We start from the raw sequence: 22166 nt of genomic DNA on the forward strand, positions 1-22166 counted from the left end.
ACCCAGGAAGCTTTTCTCTCTCTTAGCAGAAGTCCATGTTAACACTGATTCATACATAGGGATAGTTTAACAATAGATTCTCTTATATAAAATAAATAATCTCACGGAACTGTATACTTAAAAAAATTAAAATGATAGGTTTTATGTTACGTATATTTTACCACGCATACACAAATAACCAGAAGCTTTCATTCTTAGGATAGTCAATCTGTTCACCCAAAAATGTGAGACTCAGCATTTGTATGTTTCAATGACATTTAAACAGCTTTATGATGTTAAATATCATCAACTTGAAAACATACATGAAATTATGGCACGTGTGATAAATTATTGGGCTGATTTTTGTTGTGGTTATGGGCTGGGGATGGACATAGGTCAAAAGTATTCCTTTTAGGAATCAGAGTTTAGTGATGGAGAGCAGACAGTGACAAGTCTAATGAAACCATATTGTCTTTGCTTTATTGGTGTTATTTCTAGTACTGTAGTGGAAAATGCTCACCAAAAAAATTAAATGGATTTTGGGGGCTACAGATGAGGAACTCGATTCCCATAAACTTGTGAAGAAAAAAGCCCCTGTCAGAAAGGAAAATGGGGACTGTAGCAACTTGCTGCCTAGGAAGCTGTCCTCCTTTCCAATTAAGTTAGGTTCCTAGAGGACAAGGACAGAAGATAACACTGGTTCCTAATCATTAAGTCCAGCATTTTTCTGGGCCACTACCAAAGTTTTACGAAAAGTGATGGAACCTCTCCATAGAGAGAAATTCTCCATGAGAACCGAACATAACTTAGGAGCAACCAAGAAGCCAAGCAAGAGAGGTCATTTCCCTGCCAGGGCTGCAAGGCCCTGACTGTGCCTTTAACTGGGCCATTTCTCAGGGTTGTTTGTGAAGCTGGTAACCTTGAAAGATGAGGTAACACATTTTCCCAGAGAAAGAGCAGGTTTGCTTACTGCTTACTATACAAGCAGTGGGTTCCCCGAGCTCTGGGTTCCTCAGCTGTGACACAAAACCTCTGTACACAGAGCATCCATCTGAGCCCATGACAACACCTGTGAGAAGTAGGGGTCAGGGGAACTGCCACAAGCATGCTGGTGGAATGCTACTTACTGTAAGTAATACTCCATTGTCTCTTAAAAAAAGGGGGATGACATTCCCCCAAGTCACCAAGGAACAAAAGGGAATGGAGTTTTGGAGCTGTTAATTTGAATCTTTTTTTATATAATTAATTTCTTACATCTGAAAAAAATTTCTAAAGAGTTATTAAGAATCTTCCCTAATAAATCTTTTTTAGAAAGCAGGGGGCGGGGTGCACCTGAGTGGCTCAGTCAGCTAAGCCTCTGACTCTTGGTTTTGGCTCAGGTCTTGACAGGTCTTGATCTTAGGGTTGTGAGTTCAGGCCCCATGTTGGGTTCCATGCTGGGCGTGGAGCATACTTAAAAAAAAAGATAGGGGAGTTGGTTCTTAAACAAAAGGTTGTTTTAATAGCTCCCACAGTCTTAAGTTTTGGACAATTGATTTGGACACATTCTAGATAACAGCTGTCAAGAAATCAAACATCTTTTTTTACCAGAATGTAGTCTGACCATTTTTCCCTCGCAGTTCGAAGGGCCGCCTGCCGTAGTTTCATCACATGGGCAAACCGGGAGCCTGGCCAATGCTTTGGTCCAATTTCATCAGGGTAAGATCTAAAATAATAATAATAATAACAATAATAGCTTAAAATTATTGAATGCCTATATATTCCAGGGTCTGTCCTAAATGTTTATATGCACTAATTCATTTCAACTTCCATCAACCTTAGGGGGTAGGTACTGCTATTGTTATCATCTTCCTCATATTACAGATAAGGAAGCAGAGATTAAGTAACTTGTGGCTTACTGTACACATATGAAATATTTTAGTGGCTTCTAAGAAGAACCTTACAAGGTTAGTACCACCATTCTCTTCATTTCACAGATGAGGAAATTGGCGCAGAGTGGTCAAGTCATTTTCCTAATGCTACACGCTAATAAGGGACACAGTCAGAATTTAAATCCAGGCATACCCCCAAAACTCATGTTCCTAAGCACTTATTAATATATTTTGCCATCAAATAAATTTAAAAATTTTACAGCATAAAAATATGAGTTTCCCAGAAAAAAACGCCAAAGTTTAAATTTACTTGATCAAGTATCAGTAAAGGATTCCACAGAGCCTAACACACCGATCTATCCCAGTAGAGTGAGATCGTGGAGCAGATGCGTAACGTCACTGGAATCTCTATTAACGTCTACGAAACAGCCAGGGCAGGACTCTCGCATGGCCACGTTAGCAAGTACACTGGCATACCCTCAAGAACCCTTCTGAAAGCTTCCAACTGGTATGGGTGTTGATACTGTCCCAGTAGCCATCATTTCAAGTTCTTCTGGCTGTACTAGTAGGACCTATATATGCCTATATAATTATGAAAACATAATTATATAAATACGATTAATAAAACTATGTCCTGCACAGGGGCTCTCTAAGCTGTCTTTCCAATTATTGCTTCAGTAAAAATCAGTGGAGTCTTGTTTTCCTCAATATATTGCCCCCAAAATGCCTTCACTAATACTTCTCACACTGACCTTTGCATGCAATATATTTAGTCAAGATCTGGGCACAGAGAAAATACCAGGATGCAAGGTAGGTACATAGTCTTTTTGGCTGTTCTAGTTAGGCCAAATTCCATTATAAGAAACTCCAGAAAAGCATTCAAAATCCTTTATAGTGTTCAGATTTCATTGTTAAGTTTTGCTTGATATATGGAGCATATGCTGGGATTTGAAATATATATGTACATACACATATAATAAAACTATTATATATAAAGAGACGATATAAAGAGACTCTGGAATGGCATTTATTATTATTATTATACAAATTTGGCTTTCAACAAATGATTTATCCTGGGCAAAAATTCAGGCAACTCAATTTATTCTACTTCTACAATTTCTTAAGCTAGAATTGCAGTAGCCTTGGGAACATTTACAACAGTCCGTTTTAAATACACTTATTCATGTTGTCATTTGCTCATTTGTTCATCCAACAAGTATTAATTTAGTGCCTGCCAAGAACATAGCACTGGGGGAAACGATGAAGTATTTGTATACTGTAACCTCTGCCAAAGAACCCAAAAATCACTTCGAAGAAATGCATAGATTACATAGTTAATTAACAAAGTTAGTTACAAGTGTTGCTGTGTCAAAAAGGATGATGTAGGTAAATAAGCATTACAAGTGTTGAGAGAAATGTAGATCTTTGTAGCTGGAATATTAGGGGCAGCTTTCTGTAGTAGGTGGGGTTTGGCATGAGAGCTGGTTACAAAGTCAGAAAGGGCCCGCTTGGGGAACAAACCTGCATGGGTAACAGCTTGGGGTTGAAAATAAAAGGAACATTCTAGACAAAGCAGTTTTCTTTTGGGAAGAAGCAAGACATATAGGTGCGTAGCTGTTGGTGTTAAGTTCATGGAATCTTTAAAAAGTATAAGTCTGAAGTATTTGAACTTTGTTCTGTGGGTATTGGAGAGCCATTGGAGTCCTTTTAACAGAGAAATTAAGCCATGTCATTAGTCTTTTAGGTAAGTTGATTTGGCAGTATGGTATGTAGGATGATCTTGAAGATGGAAACAACTAATGAATTGCTATGGTTAGGAGAAGAAGTAACCTAAATGCCCATCAGTAGGGGATTGACTACTCATTATCGTTATGGTACATCCATATACTGGATACTATGCAGTCATAAAGATAATGAAGAAACCCCTTAATAATTGCTATGGAATGATTATAAAAATATGATAAGTAAAAGAGCACAGTATGTACAAAAAGTATACAAATGTTTCACTATGATCCACCAAATATAAAAGACTTATACTCAAAATATGAATAAATAACATCAGTATTTTTAAATATATACTGTGGCAATTTATTTGTGAACTAAGGAGTGCCTGAACTTGGCTGGTGGCTGCAGGAGAATATGAAGAGCTGTCAAAGGAAGAAATGGCAGGTCCTTGTAACTTCCTAGATACAGAAATAACCCAAGAAGTCATATATGCCTCCAAGATCGGACACCTGAATGGCTGGAAAAGTAGTTAAGTGAAGTGGGATAAATAAAGTTCACAAAATGTTGTCTTGCTACTCACTCTGGTTCATCCATAGGCCTCCACTCCACATAGTGATAGAATCTCTGTACATTTTTCAACCACTCCCTGAGTATTTCTGTTGTATTATCCACATTGTGGTCAGTGGCTGCCCTGTGTGAGAGAAAGTACAATATAGCTCAGCTGTCATCCAAAGAAAGAGGGGGAAATCCCAAAGACCTCAGATTAATTGAAAGGAGAACGGCCAGTTCCGAGGGGAAAAAATGTATGTATGAAAATGACATCCCTCATGGTCCAGACTAGACAACAGATTCCTGAATTGAGAGATACGGCTTAAAATCATTTTTGTGTCACTAGATCCTTAAAACTCAGGGCTCAGCATATGTGGTTGTGCTAAAACTGTATCAGCAGAAAATGAATTAAACCAGAGTAAGTTAGCTAATCCTGTTGGAAATTTTCCTATTTGGCTTAATTTTTAGTTATCCACATGTAAACTCTGCCTTTTAACTTCTCTGACAAGTATCAATTTAAGCAATAATTCAATTACATTTTCTTTTCAAGTTTGTTTTCGGATCACAACAAGACTGCTCATCTGTGGTACTGTCATCACACACACTCCAGGGGAAAGCAAGTTTCCAATATAAAACTAAAAAATCTAAGTTATCTTCACCTATTTTGGATTAATGTTGCCATTATTTATACAAACTAGAGTACCCTCAAAAGTCTTCAAATAATGTATATAAAACATATCTCTACCTTAAAAGTTTAACAAATTGATCTATGTGTAAAGGAGCTTAATTCACTTATTAGAACAAAAATACTTCCAAATTGTATCACAAAGAAAACTCATGCTATATATAAGATAGATATCTAAAACAAAGTTATTCAGAACACCTAAAAATGAAGAGATAGATCAGTCAACTGGAGAAGAGAAAGAAAGCAAGAGTTAAAATCCTGACATCAAATAAGGTGGAATTCTGGCCATGACAAAGAAAGATACTTTATAATGCTAAAGGACACAATTCACAGCAAAGATACAATAACTATAAACATCCCTGTACCTTCATGGAGTACAGGGGTTGGCAAACTTTCTTTAAGAGCAAGATGGTAAACATTCCAGGCTTGCAGGCCATACACTCTCTGTTGCAACTACTTACCTCTGCCTTTGTAGCAGGAAAGCAGCCACACACAATACGTAAATGAATGTATTCCAATAAAGCTTCATTTACAAGAATAAGCAATGGGTTTACAGGCTGTAGTTTGTCAACCCTTGATATAATGGAAAGGATGGAAATTGCAAGGAAAAACAGAAACACTGATAATAAGAGATGTTAGCATACCACTTATTTTTTTTTAATTTTTTTTTATTATGTTATGTTAGTCACCACACAGTACATCCCTGGTTTCTGATGTAAAGTTTGATGATTCATTAGTTGCGTATAACACCCAGTGCACCATGCAATACGTGCCCTCCTTACTACCCATCACCAGCCTATCCCATTCCCCCATCCCCCTCCCCTCTGAAGCCCTAAGTTTGTTTCCCAGAGTCCATAGTCTCTCATGCTTCATTCCCCCTTCTGATAACCCCCCTTTTTTTATCCCTTTCTTCCCCTACCGATCTTCCTAGTTCTTATGTTCCATAGATGAGAGAAATCATATGATAATTGTCTTTCTCTGCTTGACTTATTTCACTTAGCGTTATCCCCTCCAGTGCCGTCCATGTTGCAGCAAATGTTGAGAACTCGTTCTTTCTGAGAGCTGAGTAATATTCCATTGTATATATGGACCACAACTTCTTAATCCAGTCATCTGTTGAAGGGCATCTCGGCTCCTTCCACGATTTAGCTATTGCATACCACTTATTTTTTTAAAAGATTTTATGTTTTTAAGTAATCTCTACACCCAATGTGGGGCTCGAACTTACAACCCCAAGATGAAGAGTCACATACCATACCACTTTCAGTGAAGATGGTGCGAAGGGGAGGAAGTAAATATACAGAGGACCTATAGGACACAATGTGAGAGAATATGCTTTCTTCTCAGATGCATGTGGAACATTTACAATTGACCAACAATTGCACTACACAGAAAGCCTCCACAAAATTGAAAGACTGTAAACAACATTCTGTGATAATAAAGCAATAAGACTAGACATTGGTAATAAGATATAAAACCAAAAAATTTCATTAAGAATTCTCTATTAAATAACTATTGAGTGAAAGAAGAAACACAAATCAATTTCAGAAATTCTAATCATGAAAACAGTATGTATCAGATTTTTTAGATACAATCAAAGCAATGATCACAGAAAAATTCAGTTTTATAACCTTCAATTAATAAAAATAAGTGAGTTGAATTCCTGCTAGGATGCTAGAAAATGAGCAACAAAACAAGCATAAAGAAATAAATAATAAAGGAAAAAAGTCCAAAAGCATAAAACAGAAAAAGGATAGAACTAATAAATTAAAATTTTATTTTTTAAAAAAATTTATTTTTGTAAAATTCCAGTATAATTAACATACAATGTTATATTAGTTTCAGGTGTACAATATCGTGACTCAACAATACTTAACTCAGTGCTCATTGTGATAAGTGTACTCTTAATCCCCTTCACCTATTTCACCCATCCTCCCACCAAACTCCCCTAAAATTTTGCTTTTTTTGATGAAAATAAATAAAGCAACCATTTATTAATCTATCAAGACAACACAGATATATAAAATAGGAATTGGCAAGGATGAAGGGAATATGATTATATGAAAGAAATCATTCAATTATTTTGCACAACTCAATGAAAAATAAATTTGAAAACTGGATATAATGGAGGATTTCCTAGGAAGATGCATGTTAGCAAAACTGACTTCAGTAGAGATAGAAAACTTAAGCAGAACAATTACCAAGGAAGAAATGAAGAAAGAGAAAAAAGAAAATATTAGGCCCAGATGGTTTCACAGGGGAATTCTACCAGATATCTTAATAGACTAGATAATTCCAATGCTATGTAGCTTGTTCTCCAGAGCGTAGGAGAAACAAATGAAAATTCCAAGTTCTTTTAATAATGCAAGTACAATACTAATGTCTAAGCCTGATGAAGACACGAACACAACTACAGACCAATATCTTTTAATGAATATGCTGCAAAAATCCTAAATAAAATACTAGCAAACAGAATCAACATCCTACTAAGAAAATATTACATAGCATAGCCAAGGATTGTTCATTATAAGAGGAAGTCCATTAATATAATTCACTATATTAACAGACCTGAAGAAAAATCATATGATTACTTCTGTAAACGCTAAAAATGTCTTTAACAAAATTCAACATCTATTCCTGATTTTTAAAAACCACATTGAATAAAAGTAAAAGAGGAAGGAAGAAAGAAAGGGAAGAAGGGAAGAAAGCAGGGAGAGTAAACAGAAGAGTCATGGAAAGACAGAGGTGCCTGATCTCTTAAAAGGGAGTAAAAATGCTTAGAATTTATGAGCAATTCAGCAGTCCCTCCTGGAAGGAAAAGCCAGGGCCATAGTGGTTCCCTAGGAACATAATCTTGATAAGAGCAAATGAAGAGGTGTGAACAGAGTTTGCTTCTTCCATATATAGGCAATTTGCGTAAATAGGATTTTGTTAAACCCAATCTGTGATGGATTTTGTTCTTCCTACTTGAGCTTTTGGAAGTCACTCTTCTTCCAAAAGTAACAAAATCTTTAAAGGAGAGAAAATTCAGAAATACTCAAGAGAAAAAAATAAATTGTTAAGCAAAGCATAGTGGAGCCCCATCTTATATAGGGAGTAAATTTCTGTAAAATATCAAGTAACACGAAACTATGTAACTTAGGTCATAGGGTATAGAAAAATGGGGGATAGAGGTATAGGACTAATATTTGAAAATCTTATTTTGTAAAGTGGATATTTGAATTAAAACTAGCCTTACTGGGGGCGCCTGGGTGGCACAGCGGTTAAGCGTCTGCCTTCGGCTCAGGGCGTGATCCTGGCGTTGTGGGATCGAGCCCCACATCGGGCTCCTCCGCTGGGAGCCTGCTTCTTCCTCTCCCACTCCCCGTGCTTGTGTCCCCTCTCTCGCTGGCTGTCTCTGTCTCGGTTGAATAAATAAATAAAATCTTTAAAAAAAAAAAAAACTAGCCTTACTGAAAATATTATTCCAAAAAATAGAAGATCAGGAGCTGAGGCCAATTGCCAATGCGATCTACTTTCTTTCTTTCTTTTTTTTTTTTTTAAGACTTATTTATTTATTTTAGAGAGAAAGAGAGAGAGCACGCATGAGTGAGAGGGACAGAGGCAGAGGGAGAGAGAATCTCAAGCAGACTCCTCACTGAGCACACAGCCCAAAGCAGGGCTCGACACAGAGCTTGATCTCACTACTCTGAGATTGTGACCTGAGCTGAAATCAAGAGTCAGAGGCTTAACGGACTGAGCCACCCAGGCGCCCCTCGACCTACTTTCAAGTCTCTTCTGGAAATCAGATTAGAATCAGCTTCTCCCTTCAGAACAAGGTCTAGGAGGGAGGAGACCCACAGGCCTACCCGGAAATTCCACTACCTCGAGAGGGAGAGCAGCAACGTATGCAGCTGGTGTTGAGGCATACCAGCTGGACGCCTACGGACAAAAATGGGGTAACATAAGGAGGTAGGAAAGTGGTCCAGAAAGCAACGTGGAAGAGGGTCACAGGCTCCCTCTAGTTTGTGATTATGCTGAGAAGTGAAGAATGTTAGTGACAATCACATCCACTGTGATACATGGCCACCAGCCACCCACGTCCAGCGAAGGAGCCATGAAGGGCACATGAAGAGAGTCCAACCACTCATCTCAGTGTAGGAAGCACGTATAGAGCAATTCCTGAAGCTGAGAATCAGCTCGAACACCCACGAGTCTTTGCTCAACATATTATGAGCAAGAGTAAAATAAAACAAAACAAAATAAAAAATGTCTTGACTGCAGTGTTAGCAAAAAATTACAGGAATTCTACATTATTCCCAAATTACGATAAATAGTGTAGGAGAATTCCTACAGCATCTACTTCTTTCCTCAGTTGCTGGTTCTTCATTACCCGGGACTTATATTCACTTTGCTCTCCCTGCGTCGATGCCTTTCCTCATCATTTTAACAAAGTCGGTCTCACTGTATGAAATTTATTTTCCTGCTGTCCAGACTAAACAACTCCAAAGTCTGCCTGAGGATCCACTATTCACCAACATCCGTAGAGGTGAGCTGCTTGGGTGTATGCAAAGATAGAGGTGTCTAATTAAAAACAGAAGCACAGATTTAAAATACTCTCCTTATGGAGTGAAAACAGTTTCCTATTCAGTTACTTCCCCAAATTGTTAAGCTGCTCTTTGTTCTCAGGCTTCCCGGGAAAAGCACAGATCCTCCAGCTGTGGTCGGAGGTCCGCGGACACCCGTGTTTGATGTGCGGGGCCAGTCTCCTGCACTGTCCCAGAGGGAGAGCAGCGCTGACCCCGCCAGTCCACTGAGGAAGACTTGCATTCCCCCCTTCAGACCAACTGTCCTGCCCCGCCACTCCCCTGGCCCAGGCAAATAAACAGAAATCCAGGCACACACTTCTAACTGCTGCCTTTTTCATCCCTCTGACCAAAAAAAAAAATAAAGTGTTTCCTTTGGAATACACAATCACGAAAGCATGCCGGCGCTGGTCTCCTCGGAGGGTTGGACAGAGAGATACCAAAGGCCCAGATGTGAGGTCCCGGGAGGAAACAGGAGGCCTGAGTTAGCAGCTCTATTTTCAGAGCCCTACAGCACAAAGCAACAGTGTGGTGATTGTCCTGCTGGGAGTCCCCACGAGGAACTAGACAGAAAACACTGTGGCCGAGAAGGATTTTTCCATCAAGCTAAGAAGCTGAGGAGTCAGAACATGTGACCCCCTTCAGGGGAAGCTGAGACATCTCTCCCAACTGAAAGCTCCTTCCAGTCCCCTAGAATAAGAGCCTCGGGTTGGCTAGCTTCTCCCATCAGACTGGGAAAGGCACCCAGCAAGGTAACAGACATCCTCAGGAAGTCCTTGAAGAACACATGATGTGAAGAGATGTCTGGAGAGGTGATCTGCAGGTGATGGCAGTTGCTAGTCAAACGAAAACCACGGCTTGTGGAAGCACAAGCAGGCACTAGCTAGAACACGCTCCCTGGAAGTGAGCCTGTTCCACCGTGGCCACAATTCTCCCAGCCGAGCGGAGGCACACTTAAACCAACACCCCCCTCCCTCTCTTCCCTGGGGCTCTCTGGCTCAGGATGAGACAGCAAGGTGTGCTCAGCTCGGGGGCCATGCCAGTCCTCACATAATTAATCTGCTTTGAAGGCCACGACGCCACAGTGGCTTCCCTTTACCTCTAAAAAGCATGAGGCCACTAAGAGGTCTCCCTCTACCTTTGGCAGAGCTGGGTCCCCGATATGCCCGCAGTGCTCCTGGTCAGTCCCCTCTCCGTACGTCGGTCCTTGCTGGCTGTCTTTGGAGCTAGTGTTTGGAATGGAAGAGCCAGTAGACACAAGTGCGACATCCACTTGGGCTCCCTGGGAAGTCTGGGCCTTTACTCCCCATGATGCTGGCTGCCCATCCACTTTCTCTAGGATTCTGCCTCTAGGTCCTGTCTCCTCTTCGCTAGCTGTGCCCATCAGCAAAGGCCCGTGAGTGAGTCTCAGATTCCAAGTCAAATTAGGACAAAGATAAAGACATATGCAAATGCAATCAACAGCACAGTGCAGGGCCTCTCCTCGGGGAAGGAAGTGTCCCGGGGCCAGCAGGCACATGGTCACCGTTACAGGGAAAGTGAGAGCTCATGGAGCAGACCAGTAAATAAACATGTCTGCGGGATGATACAACTTTATTACTCGGCTGTGCCAAAAAAACAACATTGCGATTTTCTCTGGCAATGTCTACACACACTGACATTTCTCCTTGTTCCAGAAGGTCAGTGTTCATTCCTCAGTCTTGGCTCTTACCCTGACAGCCAACTTGAAATAATTAGAACTGACTCATTTATTTTTACCACAAGTCCTTCCGAGCTTGTGAGGGTAAAACCCAACATTGGTGAGCGTGGGGCCACTGGAGCCGCGTTAAGGATGCAGATTGGCTCGCTCAGCAGGTGAAACACAGATGCTGACCACACGGTACTCCTGATTGCTTCCATCCGCACTGACCCTCAGGGATTATTCTTAGCTCCCCTGCCACCCCAGAAAGCCTAGACTTTTGATGAGACAGAACAACAGGACTACAATCATGGGCCAGGATGAAGGCAACGCTGAGCAGTGCCTGCTCTTTGCTGCCCCAGAACCTGCAAAATACAAACCCCAGGGCTTACGGGAACAGTGATGGAATGAACAACAAGGTTAGTCATCACCTCGACGAGTCACGCCATGACTAGTATGGTAGCAAAAGTGATTTTTCCAACTTGGGACTTCAAAAACCAAACTACCCTCTTAACTGCCTCTTGTATGCATCCAGCAAGGAAAGACTCACCAGTGTAGAAAATAAAGAGCTCCCACTTAAAAATAAGATTTAATTTTTTTGAAGCAACTAGTGAAACTTATTTTCAAGAAAGCTCATGCCATCAAGTCCTAACCACCTCAGTCTCTGCTCTGACAGAAAGCCTCACCAGCAGCTGTTCTGCCCAAGGGAAGAGGCTTGGCCACTTGGCAAAATATGCTAATGGGGGACACCTGGGTGGCTCAGATGGTTAAGCGTCTGCCTTTGGCTCAGGTCATGATCTCCAGGTCCTGGGATCAAGCCCCATGCCCGGCTGCCTGCTCAGCGGGGAGTCTGCTCCTCCCTCTCCCTCTGCCTCTCCCCCTGCTTGTGCTCTCTCTGTCTCTGTCTCTCTCTCTCAAATGAATAAATAAAATCTTAAAAAAAAAAAACATGCTAATGGATTCTTGCTTCTTGGTTACTGTGTAGAGTTGTTTAAAGATCTAGAATCTGTCTGCTGGGTGAAAACTAGATCTGGATATGGTTAACGATATGGACATGGACTGGGGGGCTGGCGATTTCTCCCAACAAAAGCCTTTTCCTAGGTCCTACCAAGTCAATCAGTAGCGATTCTTCCTAATGAACTAAGAAATCAGGAAAACTCACTTCTCACGAAACCCTCCTCACCAACAAAATAAATATTTCTACTCCCTCAACATCCCTCAATATGTCCAATTTTAATCCCAGAAACGATCATAAGCATTACACATCTGAGGTCTGGGTAAGAGTGATGAAAAAAGAAAGAAAAGGAAAGAAAGAAAGAGAGAAAAAGAAAGAAAGGGGAAGGAAGGAAGGAAGGAAGGAAGGAAGGAAGGAAGGAAGGAAGGAAAGAAGGAAGGAAGGAAGAAAAAACCTGTTTCTGGAAATACAATCAACCAATGAATCAATTTCATTCCTAAAGGGTAGGGAAGAGAAATGGTAAAAATTGCCAATTGACCAGTTGAAAGTTAATTCAAAGGCCCAATACCATCATATTAAAGTGAAGATGAACTTAATTAAAAATGAACAATGAGCCATTCCTTGACACTTTTGATTCTGAGGTACCGTTTGCCTCACTTGGTGTCAAGAACCCCTCACCTGTGTATCATGCACTATCCCATGTTGAGCCCTATAATGAGCTCAGGTAGCATTATTTTTATCTCTCCATCGTATAGAAGAGAAAGCTGAAGGACAAAGGCTATGACTTGCTCAAGTCAAGTCATGCAAACAGTGGATCTTAGAGCCTGCACTTTTCCTTTCAGGCCTCAGATGCCCCATCCCAACCCTAATGCAAACCGCCTCCCCCACTCACCCACAGAGAGTGGAAATGCACCTGTCAGATTGGAAGGAATTCTCTGTCTTGTCAAGGTCATTAATCAAGGGGACCAGAGTGATCATCTCAGAATGAAAGGAGGGACTTGTCCCAGAAGGAAACAAAGCAAGACAATGGGAAGATCCATTAGTTCCTTTTTTTCTTAATTGAAGTAGAGTTGGCACACAGTTACGTTGGTTTCGGGTGTATGACACATCGATTCAACAACTCTGCACGTTACGCTGTGCTCACCACAAGTGCAGCTCACATCTGTCACCAAGCTTTGTTGAGGTTTGCTTCACCATCATTTTCCTTGGAGTCAAAACTCTTGGAATTCTATGCAAATATCAGCGGCAGTGTGTGAGACGAGATAAGTATGTTTCTCATTTGGGTAAATACTCTTTTTCCTGTGTTTCTTTCCCTTTGCCCTTTGTTTATTCTTCTTCCTGCTCCTTTTCACCCACTCTTCATTTCCTTTTTTCTCTTCCTTGCTGAATTTTCCAGTTCTGTTGAGTGTGGGTGTGCCCTGAAGAAATGGAATTACTAGTGGAATACGTTCCCGCAGAGTCAACAGCTAGAGTCCTGATACTAAAGAGAACACTCACAGGATCTAGTGACACATTTTCCGGGAGCCCTAAAGCTGTCCCGGCCCCCAAACACCCCAGGGTGGATGGGATGCTGAAATCTGAAATGACACATCGATTCTCTACCCATACTCCCAGCATTGCCCTCGCTCCTGCATTGTACTTAACTGGTTCTCTGTCTCTCTCCATTACCAGATTCTCTTCCCTGAGGGTAGAAGCATCCCAGCACCGACGAGAGTTGACTGCATAAAACAGGCACTAACCATGGGCCTGATGAATAAATGAGTGAATGAAGAATTCAAGAAAACTTTCCCCAGTCCAACCCAAATGCCTACAAAGGCTGAGCATAGATAACGTCAAGGAGTGAAATAGACTAAGTATGAGGCAACAGTGTGAGAGAAGGGACACCTGCAGGCTCCATCAGATTTTTGCCATGTTGGAATGTGTGTCCAGGAAAGCTAAATCTTCTACGGTTTCAAGAGAAGTCAGATATCCTGGTTTTAGAGATAAAGGTCTGTTAATATCCTGTAAGAACCGTTAGACTGAAATGCCATGAACACGTTCCAGCATGACGAGGGATCTCTGGAAACCAGGGACCTGACACAAAGGCCACATTATGTGGCTATTAAGCCATGGTCCATCCACCTGTGCACACTCAGCGCACATAGTTCAGTAATTAAATATTTCAAATATGGCTGGGAGGATAGCAATAATGTCAACTCCCCTGCTTTCACAGACAATGAAATCATTTTCAAAGAAAAAGGAGAGACAAACATGCACGGGTTGGGCAAGGTCTAAATAATTCTCTCAGTAAAATAGCAATAGAATCAGAAAACAGCAAAAACAAGGCTAGGGGCACCATGGAGCGAGCATAAGGGTTCACTTCTCACAAACACCACACAGAACCTCTCTTTGCATAGTAACGAGGGCATCCTTATTGCCCATTTTTTTATAATAATATCTTTACTGAGATATAATTCACATATCTAACATTTACCCAGTTAAAGCGTACAAGTCAGTGGTTTTCAGTATATTTAGAGTCGCACAACCATTGCCATGATCTAATTTCAGAACATTTTCATCACCCCCAAAAGAAATCTGTACCCACTAGAAATCACTTCGCACTCTCCCCCGCTCCAGCCCCTGGTAACCACAGTTCTACCTCCTGTCTCCATGAATTTGCCTTTTCTGGACATTGCATATAAATGAAATCATACCATGGGGCCTTTCGTGTCTGACTGTTTGCACTTAGCATGCTTTCAGGGTTCATGCTGCAGCATGTATCAGTAAGTCCTTTATTTTTATGTCCAAATAATACTCCATGGTGTGGATACACCACATTCTGTTTATCCATCCATCATTTGATGGACATCGGGTTGTTTTTACTTTTTATTTATTACAAATACTGCTGTTATGAACATTCATGGACGAGTTTTTGTGTATTTTCATTTCCCTTGGGATTGCTGCCTACATTGAAAATATTATGGAAAATGAAGAAAATATCTTTTATTTTATTCTCTACATTTATGGACTGCACTCTGGCCCAGGCACTAAGCTGGGCATTTTACATATTCAACTCTAATCCTTATGGTAATTCTCAAGGAAGGTATTATTATCCTCATTTTACAGAGAAGGAATCTAAGGCTTAGAGACTCTCTCCCAAAGCTTATTCTCTTTTCACTTATACTTCATCTCTAATATGTATTTTTCTCCATTTCTGAAATTATCAGTTTTATGTTCCAACGCAGCCCTTTACTCTGCCGTATCCATATATATTGATTTCAGGCGACATGAGCCGATGCGACACAGGAGCGTGGGGGCAGGGCAAGTGTGCAAGAAGTGTCGGGTCTCAGCAGACAAGTGGAGCAGATGCCACCGCTGTAAACAGTCAGCGCTCGGGCCTGGCAGGGCAATGCCCTGGCAAAACACAGAGCCCATGAACCATGAGGTCATGATGAACAGGGGCCAGTGTGACCACAGAGAGAGTCACAGCCCGAGGACTGGGCTTGCTAAATGAAGCACTATGGAGGGCCTCGCCCTTGGAGCCACTCTCTGTGTGGAAGGCAAAGCTGGCTGAACTGGGCTTGAAATGTAAAGGCAAAGTGGTCGTTCAAGTGGAGAATCAGGAGAAAGCTGAAAGAAGTGTCCATGTTCTCTACAGAAAGGTTTAGTTCGGTTCATTTTTTTCTACAGACTTTTCACTGTACTTAAAAATGATAGTAAATACTTTAATCACCCATTGATTTTGAGTTACTTGACACTATTATTTTACTAACCACATTCTTTTTTTTCAGTTTTTTAAACATATATATTTTATTTACATTCAATTAATTAACATACCACGTATTATTAGTTTCAGAGGTACAGGTCTATGATTCATCAGTTGTATATAACACCCAGTGCTCATTACGTCATGTGCCCTCCTTAATGTCCATCACCCAGTTATCACATCTCCCCTCCAGCAACCCTCAGTTTGTTTCCTATGATTAAGAGTCTCTTATGGTTTGTCTCCCTCTCTGATTTCATCTTGTTTTATTTTTTCCTCTCTTCCCCTGTGATCCTCTATTTTGTTTCTTAAATTCCACATATGAGTGTGATGATATGATAATTGTTTTTCTCTGATTGACTTATTTTGCTTAACATAAACCCTCTAGTTCCATCCATGTCATTGCAAATGGCAAGATTTCCTTCCTTTTGATGGCTGAGTAATAATCTAGTATATATGTATATACACACTTCTTCTTTATCCATCTGCCGATGGCCATCTGGCCTCTTTTCATAGTCTGGCTATTGTGGACATTGCTGCTATAAATATTGGGGTGCAGATGCCCCTTTGGATCACTACATTTGTATCTTTGGGGTAAATACCCAGTAGTACAATTGCTGGGTCATAGGGTAGCGCTATTTTCAACTTTTTGAGGAACCTCCACACTGTTCTCCAGAGTGGCTGCACCAGCTTGCGTTCCCACCAACAGTGTAGGGGGGTTCCCCCTTCTCCACATCCTCGCCAACATCTGTCGTTTTCTGAGTGACTAACCACATTCTTAATCAAGTAAAAAAGTATGAAGTCAGGAGACGTGACTCTTCTGCCAACTAGCTCTATGATCTGAATGAATTTACTTGAACTCTCTGTACCTCGTTTTTCCACCTGTACAATGGAGTAATAGCAGCTGTTGCAGTGAGTCTAGCTCAGCGAGTTATTGTGAGCAGTCGGCGGCATGTGAAGGAGCTTTCAAGAACACTTTCCTTGAAAGCTGGCATTTCCCGAGCTGTCCACAGCACACAGGCACACATGCACGCACACGCATGCGCACACACACACCCTCAGATAAATTAGACAGCCCGTTGAATAGGGTCTTGAGATGCATACAACAAAGTTCCACACATGCATTTCAGGCAAACAAATAAGAACTAGCACAGTCTACCATTTTTTAAGAATAAAAATACAGCTGCTGTTTAAATACAGAGAACGTGAAAGAAGAGTATGACAACGACTGCTAGTTGTCTCCCTATCAGCCCTCCCCTTCTTCCCCAGGAATAGGATACTTAGCTGAGCCTGTGGCCATCCAGCTGAAGGACTGCACTGTAAGCCCCATGACGGCCAGGATGTTTGTTCTGTTCACCGATTACCCTAGCGCTGAAAAGAGTGCCTAGGACATAGCACACGCTCACCAATTCTTTGTTGAATGGTTCCTTTTTCAGCAAACTTCCAACCCAAAAAGAGCTGTGAAAATCCCTGCAAGCCTCTCTCATTTTGATAGACACCTGTGCATCTCCTATGCATCTCGTCTGTGCACGGCATCATGGCACCTTCTGGAAAACAACACGTTGTCACTGACGTTAAGGTGCTCTTAGGTCCTCGTAGTTTAAAAGAAAATACAGGTATATAAATAAATCATTGTAATTTCATGTGACGTTTGCAACAGTGGATACATAACAAGGTGGCCGAGTGCCAGAGAGGAGGGAGTGGCTGGCAAGATGTGGAAGGTCAAAGGATGAGAAGGCTGAAGTGAAAGTGGAAGAATGAACAGATAGTTATAGGGATGTGGAAGGTAGATAGAACATTCCAGAAGAAGGAGTGGTATGGGTGGAGGCAGAGAAGCATGTAAACACAGTATGACGCATTTGCAGAGCTACTTGTAATTTTGTCTGTCTAAAACTTACAGATCAGGGGCACCTGAGTGGCTCAGTCATCAAGCGTCTGCCTTCGGCTCAGGGTGTGATCCCAGCGTTCTGGGATCGAGCCCCACATCGGGCTCCTCCGCTGTGAGCCTGCTTCTTCCTCTCCCACTCCCCCTGCTTGCGTTCCCTCTCTCTCTGGCTGTCTCTCTCTGTCAAATAAATAAATAAAATCTTTAAAAATAAATAAATAAAACTTACAGATCAAAGGGGTGATGTGGCTGCAAAAGGTTAGGGATGACTTAACTGTCCCTTGGGAATGGGAGGAGCAGTGAAGATGTGTGTCCCACTTTTCTGGGTCCCCAGCATCTTGCCCACTTGAAAAAAATAAACAGGTGAATAATTCTCTGAAATAATATATTTTGCCAGACTGTGACAGGCAGATGACATAGAATTTATTATTTGAATTCCTCAAAGGGGACGCTCGAAATACGAATGAAGCGCTGGCCCACTTCGTTCTATTTATGGACACAGGTTCCGCTGCCATATAGGATGGGTTTTCCAGGAAAAGTGTGATTTCTAACATTCTGACCTGTTTTCTTCAAAACTTCATTTATACTGCTCGGTCCATGTGTCCAAATTTCCCACTCCAAAGCTGTGCCCAGTATGTAGTAAGCACTTAGCGTGTGCTTGTCAAATGACGGAGTGAGTAAATAAAGGCCTGTGGACACGGATGAGAAAATGAAAACACAGCGCCCCTATTTATTAAGGGCCTGCAAGCAAAACAAGCTGCAAATGTAGCCGCATAATACTAAACCCATTTAAAGCATTTTGGTTCTTTCCCCAAAGTCATCAAACTTCTTCCTGCTATAGTACTTGCTTCCCCATTGAAAAAATGGGGCCTAGGAGCATCAACAAAGTCAGAAAGTGTCCAACTTGCAAATCAAATTCAAGGCTGTTTCCCCACAGAGTCACCTAGAATGAGAACTTGGCTCTGGCGGGCGAAAAATCTCTGTCCGGTCCATCACAGTCACCCGACACCTGTTGTCTTGGGTCCAGGAATAACACTCCAGCCAGCTCAGGATGGAGAGAGAAAATGTTTGCCTTGAATTTACCTGCTTTGAACAGTGTTAAGTCTGGCTTCCCCACATCACTTCATTTGAGGTTTCTTTAAGGGATTTGGGGGCAGGGACCACTGTTCAGCAGGTGTTTGATCCAGGTTCATATTTTAGACTCACGCTCATGCTAAGTGAACAGTTCTAAGAAATAGTTTTTAGGAGTTCTGAGTTCTTTACTCTTATTCGTGCTGTCAGAGGCAAACAGGAGGCTATTCGCATGGTATTTTTCCCCCCATCTTTATGATGGAAAACTGTGGGAGAGAAGGAACACTCCGTGCTCCTAACATTTCCAGGGTCTGTGTGGCTTTGTAACGTGCTCCTGAGGAGGGGAACATGCGCAAAGACACAGGACAGGGATGTTTCCCTACCACCTTGACTTGTCACCACACTTGCACAGAGAGGGGCGGCAAGGGCAAACAGCTGAGCCCACACGCCTGCCGGGCGCCCGACACGGATCCTTGCGTTGTAACGTCTCACGGAACCCTCACCAGAACCCGAGGGCGTCCTGCTTTTCTCAGCCCCATTATAAAGATGGGGACACTCAGGCCCATAAAGGGGACACATCAGGCCCCACGTCTCAGGGGGCAGGAAGAGTCGGAGCCAGGCTTGAAGACAGACAGTGGGCCTCAGATGACTGTCTTGTTAACCCCTATTCTAAGAGTCTGGTTTTAAAGTCATACTTCTGGAGTGAGGTTTAAGACAGAAGGTGACGAGTAAATTGTAATCGTGTCTTCAAAATGCTGGATCTATCGACAAGCTTTATGTCATTAGTAAGATCGCCGGAGCCACAGGACACTTAATGTTTTTTTAGAGCCCCCATGGGTCACGGAGCCTCTTGTCTTGGTGCCTCAGGAACGAACATACCTAACCCAGCGCTCATAATTTTGAATAATGTCTCGAAGAGCAAAGGGCACTTAACGATAACTGATTGATTTCTCTAATGTTTCCCAAAACTTTGTGTTCTCTTGGTTTTCTCTGCTCTGACAGGTCACTATAAGGATCTTTTTGTCTTTCCTATGAATGGAGACCGGGGGCTGAGGAAAAGGTTGACTGAGACACTAGCTTTTTAAAAACCTCCCCCAAATTTCATCTGGTGCCTCTGGAAGGTAGGGCAGGGACCCTGGATCTTGGATTTGCAAGGTGCTCTAGCCTCCCTGATCTCCCCACATGCATCAAATCCCTGGCTGTAAGTTCTTTTCATACCACGTACCTCTTATTCCGAGTACTTATCAGAGTTGCAATTCTATATTTATTTCTGTGGTATCGAGTAATGTGTTTCTCCCCTTCTGGTCTGTAAGCTGTGCAGGGCAAGAGTATGTCTGTTTGTCTTTGCTCATCATTGTAAGTGGAAGCCCAGGACACACCCGGCATCAGCACTGAGTCACGTGTTGCTGAATGACTAACTGCAAGATTGCTGTCCCCACCCTCCTTTTTAATCACTAAATATTTAAAATGTGGATAATTTACCTGTAAAAATGAAACACATAATCAGACAGTATTGGGAAAATATCTTTTGGAGCACTTCCTGTTTTATAACCTGTATCCAGAAAGTTTGGCTTTCAAGGGGGTCCCAGAAACAGGCAGGAGTCAGATGCTGTTTGGTATTGAGCTCTTGGGAGGCTCTGGGGGAACCCAATAACATGTCTGGGAGGAAATGGGGAATGTGAGCAGCTGCTTTGAAGGCAGCACCCAGGAGACATTTGGTCGGGGCAGAGTTCAAGCAGATGTAATTGTAGTCAATGGTCAATGTGGCAACCGGCGAGTCATTCTTCCCGGCTTCCATTAGGGTGTGTCCTTTGAGCCAAATTAGAAATCCAGCAAAAGGACTTGGCACTCCACCTTATAGAGTCTAGCTCCAACCCATGCAGGGAAAAGACTGCAACCTCCCTGTCAGACCTAGAAGAGGGTACGATGGCTTCCCCAGGACCAAGCAGGCCAAAAGTAGCTCTTACTGCCCTTCCTTCCCCAGCCTCAGGTCAGACCATGTCTCAGGCATGCGTTAGTCTTCAGCTACCACCATGTTCTTCTCGAGGCACCATGGGAAGGATGTCAATGATGTCCAATGTTCAAAGTTCATTTCTCCAGAACTTCCTCACCCATTTTTCAGTTGCCTCTGTAAATTATCTCCTAACATGTCACTGGTGAAATTCTCATTTTCATTCCCACATAGGAGACATTTACAGAGGGAATCAGGAATTACCAGAATGAGATTCAAACTCACGGTCCCAAGTTCCTTTGGTAGAGGATTAGAGAACAGCCTGAGAGGAACCAAAATTTTCACCAGGACTACTATCTCTGTGAAGACCTTTAGTACAATATAGCACTCAAGATTTGCTGAAATGACACATATTTTCTCATTTAATCCTCACAATACCTTAGAAAGTAGGTATTGTTTCCATCTTATGGATGAGAAATCAGTCACAGAGCTAGTAAGTGACAGACCCAGCATTCTGGCCTAAGTAACCTACAAATTTAAGGTGAATTCTCAAAAGCAGTGGGTGTAGAGATTTTCTTGTGATAAGGTCTAAAGGACAGAAGTAATAAAATACCTAGCATAAAATTAAGAATTTAATATGAGGTCAAATTTTTAAAATATAGAAGATAAAGTCAAGTATATCTGACTACACTGTGTACAGAAGGATTCCCTTGTATCGAGGAGCCCGTGTAACTGAGGTAGGTTCTGGACTCCTTCGGCCGTTTAATCCTTGCTCGGTTACCTGACACGTCTAAGCCTTCGCTTCCTCGTCTGTCTTGTTGTAAAGATTAAGAAACGGCAAATGGAAAGAATGAACTTAAAAAAAGAAAGAAAATGGAGAGAAATAATAACACTAATGTATAACATCAATGGTCACTTTTTTTGAACATATAAAATTTCCAAGCTTATGTCACAAGAAACTGTAACTATAAGCAGCTCATCAATAAAAGAAACACATACCATGATCCAATAAAAGGCATTTGGCCCTGATTCAGTGGAAAATCTTCTGAATAACCAAGGAATCTTTAAAAATCTAATATATTCGCAAAAATGATTTTTCAAACTCCGTATCTATAATGAGCAATTCCAAATATACGTAGTCATGTCTGAACACAGATGAAATGTATCTTAAATAAAACCTTAGCAAAACAGAATACAACAAATACGTTGATTTCTGTAGGTATCCCCTTCAGGCCATAAATTTATAAGCGAAGACTCTCAGCCATATCAAAATCTTCTTGCATTATCACTTGCATGTTTGCTTCCAACCGGTATGTGGTTTTTTTTTCTTTTTTTCTTTTTCTTTTATTTTTTAATTGACAATTTGCTTTTCTAAGGAAATCTTTGGGCTTTGCTTCCAATGTTTTCATTTAATATTCCAATTTACTTTTAAAAATCCCAATTACATTAGTACATTTAAGTGTGCTTTCTTCATTTATATTCTCATAATTGTACATTTATGGGGTACTCC

The 22166-nt window shown here is 41.5% G+C and overlaps 1 protein-coding gene across 1 annotated transcript in view; it reads right to left on the reverse strand.

The window, feature by feature from the left end:
• Positions 1 to 22166, reverse strand: part of COLGALT2 (collagen beta(1-O)galactosyltransferase 2) — a 104978-nt gene that overhangs the window by 40615 nt on the left and 42197 nt on the right. The window contains exons 2-3 of the mRNA XM_045811372.2: positions 4156 to 4266; positions 1567 to 1684 (exon numbers count right to left, since the gene is read on the reverse strand). Coding sequence (XP_045667328.2) covers positions 1567 to 1684; positions 4156 to 4266 — 229 coding nt within the window. The remainder of the gene's footprint in view (positions 1 to 1566; positions 1685 to 4155; positions 4267 to 22166) is intronic.

Source organism: Ursus americanus, chromosome 2 (genome assembly GCF_024610735.1).
Source record: "Ursus americanus isolate L20-20 chromosome 2, mUrsAme1.1.p, whole genome shotgun sequence".
NCBI lineage: Eukaryota > Metazoa > Chordata > Mammalia > Carnivora > Ursidae > Ursus > Ursus americanus.